A 12,601-nucleotide genomic window follows, 5' to 3' on the forward strand; every position below is an offset into this window, starting at 1 on the left:
CTAATAAACAAAATCTGAATGCTGAAGAAGTTTCTACATTATTTACAAAGTAACTGAAAGCAAACAAACAACAACACACAAGTAAATACTCTTTTGGGTTATTTTATGCCAATAACCTAAATAACATCCACTTGAGAAGGACAGGGAGCCAGTTATTTCTTTTTAAATTCCCTAAGTTTTTAGGAGATGTCAGAACTCCTGGATATCTCTGGAAAACCTCGACAGACTCCAGACCCCCCAGCACAGCAGCTCAGGGGTCTCTGGCCACATCCATCACATATCCCATAGCTCCGAGAGCGCAGCAGTGCCATGGGCGCACTCAGTGGGGCAGGCTGGGCCAGACGCTTGGAGGAGCCTTAACAAGGAAAGGCAGAGTCTGTGGATCTGCTCCTTTCCAAGAGAAAAAAAAATAACAGGCAACTACAACAACATGCTAAATATATGCTGCAAATCCATACAGTGGCACTACATCAAAAGAAATTAATGCGAGTTTTCCTTCCTCAGACTTCAAAAAAACATGAGCTTGTCACAAGAATTCCACTGTTACAACAGATCCTTAATCAGACTAGGTCGTCTTCTATGCATAGCTTCTCCACACTTATCAAGGAAAATCTAAAGTTTAATGAGGCTGTGCATGTAAGAGTGAAGGCTTGAATTATGCAGCCTCTAGACTTCTCCTGTGGAAGTTATTTCAAGTGAGAAGTTTTATAGTCAAATATAGATCCAAGCACATATAGCAGCAGTCTTGATATTACACCACAAGTATCACACGGGAGGAAAAAAAAAGCAGAAAGGACCACATAATTCACAAAAGTTACTGCCTACTGCTACAAGCCTGACTTCCAGATGAATCAGTTACAAGTAATCTATTTACTGACACAGCCAACGTCAGCACCACGGTACATCCAAATCCCTCTGAGCAACAAATTCTTTCATAATGCAGAATTTGTAACCTGACAGCTCCTAAAATCCATTTCATTATGTTGCACTTCTGCAGCTTATCTGCATTAATAAAAGAACAAACACAGCCAGGGCTTGAACACCCCCTTCCTGCTGCATCCGCAGGGATGGCTCCACTGAGACCTTTGTGAAAACACAAGTACTGCTCCAGTCAAAAACCACTGGCACGCGTAAGTCACAGCACAACTCACCTCTGCTCGATGGTTAGTTTCAGCAATATAGACTGGAAAATAATGGTATTTACCAGGTTCATTCAGGAGAAACAACACAAGGATCAGCCCAGCAGTCAGCCTGCATGAATACTCAGCTGAAGCTCAGCTCAGATCTGCACTGGCGTAAGCACAAGCCAACGAGAGCCCAACACCACAAAACAAACAAACAAAAACTCATGCTGAAGGATTCAATAAATAATAAATAACCATCGCAAGAAATTTCATGTGATCATATTTTTGCTGTTTTATAAATTCAATTAGCAAGATAGTCATCCACAGAATCCCTTAGGTTGGAAAAGACCTCCAAGATCATCAAGTCCAGCTATTAACCTAGCACTGCCAGGTTTACTACTAAACCACGTCCCTGAGCACCACATCTACACGTCTTTTGAATACACCAGGGATGGTGACTCAACCGCTTCCCTGGGCAGCCTGTTCCGATGCCTCACAACTCTTTCAGTGAAAACATTTTTCCCGATATCCAACCTAAACCTCCCCTATTTGCTTGTGGACTCTGCAGAGATTTTGCCCCTGTTCAGCAAACACATCCTTCTCCAGCACAGCCATCCTTTTCCACAAACATCACCAGAAATCTGTGACTGGGAAGGACAGATGAGGAACCAGGAGAATGCAAGAAACCTCACTAAGGTATTAAGCACAGTCCCAAACTACTGCATTTGTAACTTCTGTCCCCAAGCCAACACTTTCAAAAACATTATGGAAACTCAGCTGGGGAGCCCTCAGCAGCAAACCAGAAAACTAGGCAGTTTTTTGTCGTAGTAGCTAACTTCTGAGATACCCATCTTGCTCAAAAAGACTTGAAATCTTTGCCTATTTTGAAGCAGGAGGAGGAAAGCCATGTAATGAGGTCAAGTAATTTCAGAACGGAGACTTCCGATTAAAACTCTCCAAAGCTGACTCCAAAGAATGTAGTACAGATGTTTTTCCCCACTCCAACAATGCCTGTAAAAAACTCATGCTAATTGAACAGTACCAACACAAACACGCTGAACGCAAAGCCTATGGAGCTTGCTTAGAAAAATTCTGAATGTTCTCTGAATTGAAAATACTGGGGCCACAAAAATGCCTTAATGGAAAAAGCAACTATTGAAAAAGTCAAGTTAAACTCTAACTGACTCAAAGGTATTAGTGATTTCCTTCCACAAATATCAAATGGCAAAACTTCCAATTTGATTAAGAAGTTCATCTCCAGAAATATTGGCATTTAATGTTAGGCACCTATTCCTGAATACAAATCTCTCCACGGGAGCACACAGACTGCTACACTTGGCCAGCCAACTGGCCGTTCAATTCATCATCTCGTCTTTGATAACAGTCCATGTCAAATATCTCTGAAAAAAACTAAAAGCTACATCGGACAGTGATGAAAGAGGAAAAAAGGAGAGCTTTGCAGATAGGTGTCAAGCAATAGCTAAATAATATTTACTCTTAAAGTTGTAGAACGAAGACCAGAGTTTACGCGTGAGAAAAAAAAAAAAGACAGTTTTTGCATCATTCCTTTGAACAGATGCAGCGCCAGGGAGGCTGAACCAGGACCTGTGGCAGAAGAGCCCTGAAGCATGCAGGTTCCCCCAGCCTGCTCCCAGGCCAGGGATGCTGCGGTAAAACAGGATGTGATTCCGCAGCCAGATACTCCACCACGATGCAAGGCAATTGGAAAGCCTAATTAAGGGAATATGGGCAAACTTAATTTGGCATCTCCTAACTACTGGGTGCGTGACTTGGCAGCTCGAAGTACTCCTTCAATATTTTGTGCCACCCTCCAGCACTGCAGCACTGACCCCTCGGGTGCCTCCTGCTCCAGGTCAGAGCTGAGTGAAAGGAAAGGTCTCGGCCCAAGTAGTCTCACAGTCTGGCACAACAAGCAGGCTGCTGACGGCTGGCTCACGCGCTGCGGCGTGCCAGGCAGCCCTGCTGCCCGAGCAAGTACTGGTACCTGCAGTGCCTACACCCTTTCCTTTCCAAAAACTTTACGCAAAACACATGCATGTAGCTAAAAATAAAGTACTCGCTCACTGGTCCTATTTAAGTGGACTGTATTTAAGCGGACTTCCAATAAACAGTTTTGTAAGAAACAAAAATTGTTTCTTAAAGCACGAGGAAGACATCCAATGACAAACAGTAGTTTGGAGCAAGTCCCTCCCCCCCCCCCTTTCAAGGATGCAGGCAAAGTGCTATGGCCAGCACCTTTGCTCACATTTTACTCAAGAAGTTGTCCCCATTTGCTTAATTGCCACCGAGGGTCAAGGCGCCCTTCAGCACGATCAAGGATAATGCAATGTAGCTGGAACTTAATGGTCGGAAGAACTGAAGCCAAGATGGCTATCAGAAAATTAAAATCACGAATATTGAAATGAAAGCATCGACCTCTGGCCCCAACACTAGCTAAAGACGCCCTAGTTAGGAACGCAGAGACTAGAAGGTTGAAAGTTTCATTTTAGAAGAGCAAACCAACACGTCTGTCTCCAAATCAAAACTGGCACCGGGAGGCCCTGTTGGTCACGTAGGCTGCACGCTGGGTGCACACCGCATCACTGGCTCTACGCGGGTGCTCGGCACATGCAACGCAGCCGTCTGCCTGGGAGAGGAAAGGGGAGGGGAGGAGAGAAGAGGAGAAGGTAGGGGAGGGATGCTCCTAGCAAACTGCAGTGCAGGCCTGGTGCTTGGAAACGTGCGCAGCATGCACAGCAAAGCCGTGTGGGTTGGATGCGCAGGAACACAGAAGCAGAAGTACTGAACCCCTGCCTGCACGTCCCTTCCTAACTTCTACTGCAGCCCACACCGATGGCAGCAACTGCCAGGAGCATGCATGTGGCAGACTTGTACCAGGGCCAAGTTTCATATCTGCCCTCCCTCACTTTTAAATTATGCCAAGATCAAGTTAATGGGGCTTCCCTGGTACTTTTCAGTGTAGGATGTACCCAGTCCAAACACCTCATTCACCACCTACCAAACTCTAGCATCCTCATTTGTACCATCTGAAGATACCAGCTGCTTAAAATAACCCATTTACTGTTCTGGTCTGGCCTGCTCTGCAGCAGCAGAACACCAGAAATACCGCAGCAGCAGGGAGGTCTCAAGCAACGCAGCCTGCGAGTTGGCACTACGCCACTTCTGGTGCACACTTTCACGTCTACAGCTGCAGGAGGTGGGACATGGCAGCTCTGGGCACAGGCTGAGGAACAGCAAAGGCATTGCATCTGCTCTTTACGCACAAGACAAAGGATAGCAGTCTGGAAAACAAACGCAGAGTTACCCGGGAGAGCTGGGAATTAATACGCTTCTACGTTTCAGAAAAACACTGGGGTTTTCACACAGTTTTCAAGCACAAAATGTTTATTTTTCTTCTTTTTAATCTATACAATTTCTTGGGCCTTTTAGTGCCACTGACTTTGTCAGTATACAAGGGATGGACTATACAACAGGCAATAGCGACATAAACTGTAAGATTCAGTGCAAGCTGAAGGAAAACTGGTGTGAGAACATATTTTCCGTGTTTGCTCATGAAGCATACAGACATGAATCTAAAAAACCCAAACAAATTAAAAGATACATGTTACAGAGAACAGAAATCTCTTACTACAGTAAGTATTTTGCCCAGGCAGAAGACTCTGCGTAATTGTCTATAAAATTCAATTCTAACTGAATTGATGGAATAATATATTCAAAGGGTACAAACAAAATAATTTAGACAGATATAATGCTCAAAGTACAATAGAACTATACAATTCACAGCTTGGCAGCACAAGACATCTCTGCCCGTCAGCAGACAGTATAGAATGTCATTGCAGTAGAGATACAGAGCAACGCGCCTCCAAATTTGACTGCATGTTTTGTTACCTGTGCCTGTAATGATGGCCCTTAGTGCTTTCTATTAAAATGAAACTTACCATCAGCAAATCAGTTTTACCGGTTATCTTGTGCCTTTAGACTGAGAGGTGCAGATGTAGACTCTATGCACAGTAAAATGGGCAAAAAGCAACTTGCAAACAGGAGAGAGGTGTCCATGCCACCTACAGTACAAACTTAATTAAAAAAAAAAAAATCAAAAGGTGGTGAGACTCCAAAACTGAAGCATTCATTGGTCATATAGGAAAAAAGAAAAATAAAAGTTTCACATTTTTATTCCACTTCGATGTGAACATGGTTAGCACTTCAGTGACAAAACCCCATTCTTAACCTCGGCTGCTGAACTGAAGGCAGAGCGCACGCACGTGCTGTACTTACACGGCTCTTACAGGGACCTGGGGACGTGCTCCTGTGATCGAGGTTTCAGTTAGAATTTTCACTTAGGAAACATGCATGGCTTTGTAATTTAACTAAATTATAAAAGCCCAGTAGGGGAAAGAAAACATAGTCCGATTCGGTGCTGATCTGGAAGAAAACAGTATTTGCCTGCCTGTTATGAAGTAAGTTGCCGTCTACAGCAACTTCACCAGAGACTGCGTAAGGGAATGAATTGCACTGCCCGAAGGAAGCTATTACCTGTTCTTATATACAACTGACTGGGATCATCCTGTAAATGCTCCTACTTTAAAATGTGCATTTGACTACTCCTCGTACAAACACAAATAAATTTCGATCAGTATCTCAAACAAATCTCACCTCACAATTTTTTTTGAAAGCCTCAGCAATGAAAATTCAACCCATGAATTAAAAGTGAAGCATTTACAGCAGAATGAAACTGATGAAGAACTTCAACTGTAAACCTTCGATATCATTGCAAATAAAAAGAACTTTAACTCACAAGCAAATTGTAAATAAAATACACCTTTCAAATATTTGTATATCTCTTTCCAGCTGGAACTGAAAAGCTTATATTCAAGGCACTGTACTCCTGCAGGGTTAGTACAATTTGCTAGTCATCAATTCAAGTACATCAACTTTAAGGATTGCAAGTGTAAAACATCAGAACACAACATAATAAAGTGTCTTTAGCAATGAAATATATGCAAATATTGCCATAACAACAACCGATCTTTTGTGAAAACCCTTCACAGTGATTGCTTGATGCGGTGTATGGCTGTGTATGCTAGCAGGTCTGGCCTGGGGCCAGCAGCAGACCCACACCTCTTCCGACACGTATGGCAGCTACAGATCAAACACTCCACGTTACAACGTCGAAATCGTTGTTACCTATCAACAGGCAACAGAGCTATGTCGTTCTCATGTGTGGGCCCGGCGGGTCGGCCGCGGGCTGCTGCAGCGGCACGGGGTACATCTGCAAGCAAGTTTTGCCGAGAGCCGAGAAGCGAGCAAGGCTCTGCCCTCCTACCAGCCCCGGCCGCGCTGCCGCCCCTGACCACTGCACTCCGTAAAGCGGCGTAGGGAACACTCCTCCGTATTGACAAAGAGGCATCACATAGGGCGTTACTGGGCCAGAAAGGGTAGTACCTGGCATAGGCACTGGCAGGGATGGTGAAACTCCAGGAGTTAGTGCAGCTGACATGGGGCAAGACACTGGAACAATGCACCTTTTCCCCAATCCTGTTCTTACTGAATTAACCTACAAAAAGAAAAATAAAAAAGCATGGCTATTAAGCTTCTATTTTCCTAACTGCAGGACGCAGCGCTGTCATGCACGGAGAGGACGGCTCGTTTCTGGCCCGCTGGCAGCAGCAAGTAGCTCCCACGCCTGCGCTGCTCCCTCCAGCAGCACGATCCAGCCCCAGCCCGCAGGGCCTCTTGCTGTCTGCACACACTGGTGGTGGTGATTTTTTACTTTTGTTTTTTGAAAATTAACAGCAAAGGTTGATATAGGGAGGAGGGGAAGGGTGTACTATTGAAGGAGCCAGGAGATATCACTGAACAGGTGAGAACATAATGCCACAAAATCTGTGAAAAACCTCCACTGTCCATAGTAGCCCTGTTATCCCTCCTTACTACTGGATATCATCCACAGAAGTAAATGAAGCAAGCCAAATGCAAAATATTAAACCAAATCTCATACTGAACTTATATCCCTTCCCAAAGCAGGTTTTCAAAAATCCAGCAAGTATTTCTGTAGAAGGGTATTTGTGCTCGCTGAACTAAGGGTGGCAAGAATGGAAAGAGATTTTCCACGGAGGTTAAATATCCATGCAACATCCAGTGCTGGTGGTGGCTGCGATCAGGTCAGGTAAATGAGCAAGGACCCAGCAGGAGCTGATCCTGCCCCAGGGGCTGCTGGAGTCAGTCCCACTATTTTGCTAAGATTCTATTAGCATTCACTTCAAATATTCTGCTTTTGCATGCTAGGCTCAAGGAAAGAGCTTTCCTCCTAAACATGGGGATGGCAGGGCTTCCCGAATTATATGCTTCGTAATGCACAATGCCACAGAAACAATAATTATACAAAATGCTGCCCGGTCTCTCTCTGGATGGGATTTACAATGTTTCCTCGCATTTTAAATTCCACATAATTCACAACTCCCTGCCATGGTTCCCACCAAGCCAGCACCTATTCATGACATAAACAATACTCTTTCAGTTTGGGAGTATCCCATTAATACCAAAATATTTCACATTAAACTAATAAAATTGGCATGAAGGTTAAATTTCAGAGGAGACATGAATATATGTGTAAGACTGCGTGGAATGCTTACTCTAAGTTTCTGGTTTTAGTCTCTCATCTCAATTAAAAATCAAAATGGCAACGATACTCTGATTTACTGATATGGGGCATTAACCTGTGATCTAGAGTGAATTTTAGAAAACCCCAAAAATATCCAATACCCTTCATTGCTTCACTACCTCCAGTTCTAATCTGAAATTTGAATCTGATGGTGAGCATCAAACTAAGAGAAAATGCTACTTTGGTATAGTGAATGCTAAATCACTAATGTATAAAAATCCACCAAAACTAACAGCAGAATCCAAAGAACAATAAACAGAGGAACTAGGTACATATAAATTTATAAGATGCGATGACATCTTTAAGCTATTATTATAACCATGCTTTAACATCCTCAAAATGATGGTTTCCACCAAACTAGACAGCTTTGAGTAGTTGACAAAGGATAGCTGTAAAGGTACCTAACCAAAATATGCAATTTCTTATAGAACCCATAGATTTATAATGTAGCACTGAAAACGTAAGGTGGCATTTTAAATCATTTACAGGACATTTTAGGTCCTGTTTAAACATTATAACCGGCAAAAGCTTTTTCTCAGATATTTTCAAATGCTGAGAAATCTACTTCTACCCAATTCTTTATCCTTTCTTTCTCAGCTACATTCCTCAGTGAAGCAGCAGCTATATTTAAGACTATCTATGTGCAGCCACGAATAAAGTGTCATCACGCTGCAAACCCAAACATTACACATACACATTAAAATCTGTTTGTGTCGTGACAAATGCATATTCACGATTTAAGGTTGCTTCCTCTACCTTCGCGTGCTTCAGACAAGCAAATCACACACCATGAGAGGCAACACGACACCTAGCTCCTGCGTCTTCCCCTGTGCAGAAGCCCCTTCGTCAAAACCATTTTTAAACCGTGACTGTTGGACCATCTGTAATGAATCGATACCGATGGAGGCTGAAACAACGCTTCCTCCAGCATGCCAATACTGACCGGAACATCAAGATCAGCAAGCACCGGTATGGTCCTCAAAACACACAAGGAGTTATGTTCCCTAGCTTTAGGAAAGCCATGGAGACTGCAGTCACCTTGCTGACAAAATTCAAAGCTCCCCACTTGCTTGGGTGTCCTCTCTTGGTAGCTATCATCCCGTCATTTTTGCAAGATTGCTCAAAAAGTGCAAGTTCTGGTATCAGCAGCTGATTCCAAAATGTGCAGCGGTTACTAAGCACTATGACACACTACGTCCTAGTGACAACAAGGCTTCAGTTTCCACAGCATCTTCTGGGCTTTGGTGCTCTACCTGCAGCTTGAAGCTGGGTGCAGATCAGTTACTTCATACTGAAGCTATCTTGGGAATTGAAAGCAAGAGGTACAATATCAGAATCCTGCAACAGCTCAAGCAGCCCATGTTTAGAGGTCACTGAAAACAGATTGTTCTAACAATAGCCCGCATTCATACTTTTTTTTTTATTATTATTAATCCTAATTTTCCTGCAGGAAGGTGAAGTAAAAGTGGTGTTTTTCCTTTCTAATTCAACTTTAGATGATGAAACACTAGCAATGCAGAATGAGATTATAGGACTTAGCTAACTATGGATGGCATTACTTCATTTGTAATATTACAATATTAATTACTTCTGTTTGTTCTGCTGCCTGTCTAGAGCTCTGTAACATCAGCTGACCTGGCCATAAGCATGCTGAATTGACAGACACTTTCAAACTTGATGAATTTGCACAAGCAGTGCAAAATTTACACCTGTCATCACCACATAAAGTAAGTGTCTGCTAGAGATACTTAACAGGGATTTTAAAATTATTATTATTTTTTTTTTGGAAGGAAGAAGAGGTTGATATCCTAAAATGTATTCTATGTTGAACAGGAAGGGAGGTTTTGTTCTCCCTCTTTCCCTCTGCATCTGAATTAGCCCTTTCTACAGAAGCAATATACTTAATGAACATACATCACCACACGAAGAGCGCTTAACCACTTCACTATCTAAGGGGAAAGCCTTGAAAGGGGACCCACACAGACACGGGCACCTAGGGCTGCATCTCTGCCCACTGCCTTCCACCTGCTCGCTCGCCGCCCCCCTGCATCAAACCCTGCCCCAAGGGCTCACACACATCCCTGCCAGCTACGAACACCTTCGTGCTCCTGCTCCCCAGATGTCTGCTTCTTACTGCCAGTCTTCACTTTGCTGCCATTTGCTCCTGGTCCCCAAACCATACATGTTCATTTGGAGAATAAGAATAATATACACATGAACAAGAACATACACAAGAAACATATGTGAAAACAAAACACACCCCAACTGGACAAAAGCTATGGTAGTACAGAAAAAAATATCTGTTCTTTGGACTCATTTTTTCAATTCTCTGCCTTGTCATCATGTGTCACCAAGCTCTAAATTTCCCCTTTAGCAATATTCATAGCTACACTACTGTGAATGTATATAGCTAATAGTTATGTATTACCTATAAATTTATAAATATTTGTTTTTACATTAGAACAGATGAAACCAGCTAATTCTGCTGTGAAACCATAACTATCACAACACATTCTAAAAAAGAAGGATTTAAATATTTTTTCTTTCAGCTGCATGTTGACGGCTATGTATTAGCATTACTGTTGTACTTCTGCACAGCCCAACTACCACTGAAATGAAACCGAATAACAGAACAGGTTAGTGCTGGCTGCCAGCACGAGCAGGGCAAGGATGCTAATACTTGTTTATCACCCTTTTCCAGTTTACTGAAAACCCAAAGTTACGAGGTGTTACTAAAGATTTGTGTTTGTATCCTTCCAGGCTCCTGGAAAGCTATTCTGACATTCAGAGCGAGAAAGCAGCTCTGAACAGCTCCAAGCACAGATTCATCATATTTTTATTATTCTTTCAATCCAATGGACATGGAAGACACAGTAAAAGGTGTTAATAGTCCTTCTGCTCTGTTTTCACATCTGTAGCTATCTCCAGAGCACCTGCTTCCCAGGCAGCCAGCTCATTAAAACCAAGATGTACTAAATGCAAACAGATGTGCAGCTATTACTGACAGTGCCTAAACCACAGCACACGTCACTGACTGACACAGACCCGCATGCTTCACAGAAACAGCCGCGTTATTGACTCAGAGCACGTTTACAGCTTTTTTTTGGTAATAGGTTTTTCTTTAAAACCCACGTAGCCATGTCACAGTATGAGGGAAGAAAACATTTTTGCTACACCTTTTACTCCCAGGCATCCTCAGATAATACCTTTAAGCACACAATATCCAGTACTCTTTACATGCAAAGCAGCTCACGTTCCTAGATGGCGGTAACCACGATTACCTGGAAGAAAGAATTATTTCATCATGCCTTCGACATGGATGAGCATGCAAGAAATAGCTATTTTCAGGCAGTTTGACTTTAATTTTTCCTAGTATCTCCTACTACCTTTCAAATTACTGAAAATGAGAATCCATTCATGTTTCCATGCTCACATAAAACCTCTGAAGAGGAACATCTCAGTGCTCTTGTAATAGAATTGGAAGCCTGAAGGTTCCCCCACAAGCTTCTATGTATCAAGATTTGCAGCCAAACTGACAGGCAATTTTTTGCTGATGGAATTGTCACTTCCAGAGAAATAAAGCAGAATTTCAAGTCTACTCTTGCATCCCAATTATTTTATTGCTTTCTATACTCTGACAACAAAGAGGAAGAAAATAAAACCACTAACTCTTGAGGCAGCTTATTAAACACTCCATTAATTTCTCTTCTGAGCCAATTTCCACCTTAAAAAGTAGCCTTAGTTAAAAAAAAAAAGATACCAATAACATATAGTATTCACACAGCAAACAATTTGCTGCTGTTCATTAGAAGCATCTTCGGGGGAGGGAGGAGGAGGGGGAGAGGGACAAATCCAAAAACCAGAACACCTCAGGAAAGTTGTAATCAGTATGTTATCAGGAAAGTTAGTTCTCTGTTTCCACAGTGAAAGACCTGAAAACAGCCAAACTACCTTATGTATTGATAGCAGTGGTTGGACAGCAGGAGAAAAACAACCAGCAAATGTACCCCTATGGATGTTTTGTTGCCGTTTTACTTTAGCCTAGAGATTGGGAAAACGAACACAGAAGAAAGGGGCCATCTGGTCCGATGCCTTCTTGGTCATACTTTGTGTAACACAAGTCCCAAACCTGCACCCCAGGAAGATGCCCATCAGCTACATGGAGGAGCTCTGCATGGTGCTGAGTCCCGGGGCTTTCCCTAGAGCCAACAGAGCACTATGGGATAATTCACGTTGCTTCTACTCCTGTTTAAAAGCTCTTCAAGCTTGGACATCTTTCTTTCCAATAAATTCCAGAGGATATTTCAAAACAAAGGCATTAACACTGCCTCCTGGCCCTCATTGCCAAGTGTGACACTGGACCAGCATTAGCTTCTCCCACAACAAAATACCCAGTTTGAAGGTAGGAGGCAACCTGCTCTCCTGCTTTGCTGCTTATTTGTTCAAATGTTTAGCCATTGGCACTGCCAAAAAAAAATAAAAATAAAGAGCTAAGTAACACCACATTTCCAATTTATCTAGCCTTTATTTCCAACATAAAGCTTTTTTTTTTTTTATAACTTTCTCTGGTGGGCTGGAAATCTGTTTAGTGCTCCTCAATTCTTTTATTGCAAAGGTATTCTTGTATTTAACCAAAAGGAAAACAAAAAGATGGTGTTAACAGATGGACTGAAGAAGAACAGCCTGAGCTTTATATTCTCCCTGTCAGGAAACTATTTTTTCCTTCCTTTATGTGACTTCCTGAGTTCTTTTTGCCTAATACCTTTTTAAAACATGGACTCAACACTGATTTAGT

General features: G+C 42.6%; 1 protein-coding gene across 10 annotated transcripts in view; it reads right to left on the reverse strand.

Annotated features, from left to right (window-relative positions):
* Positions 1 to 12,601, reverse strand: part of WNK2 (WNK lysine deficient protein kinase 2) — a 117,934-nt gene that overhangs the window by 2,372 nt on the left and 102,961 nt on the right. For 7 of the 10 annotated variants that reach the window (XM_067003259.1, XM_067003268.1, XM_067003265.1 and 4 more), the window contains one exon: positions 4,512 to 6,699. The exons of 2 other annotated variants lie outside the window; for them this stretch is intronic. In XM_067003259.1, coding sequence (XP_066859360.1) covers positions 6,349 to 6,699 — 351 coding nt within the window. In that variant the 3' untranslated portion in view covers positions 4,512 to 6,348. Of the gene's footprint in view, positions 1 to 4,511; positions 6,700 to 12,601 lie in introns of those variants that run through there. One more of the 10 variants, XM_067003263.1, reaches the window with a different exon arrangement.

This window comes from Anser cygnoides, chromosome 10, assembly GCF_040182565.1.
Source record: "Anser cygnoides isolate HZ-2024a breed goose chromosome 10, Taihu_goose_T2T_genome, whole genome shotgun sequence".
Classification (NCBI taxonomy): Eukaryota; Metazoa; Chordata; class Aves; order Anseriformes; family Anatidae; genus Anser; species Anser cygnoides.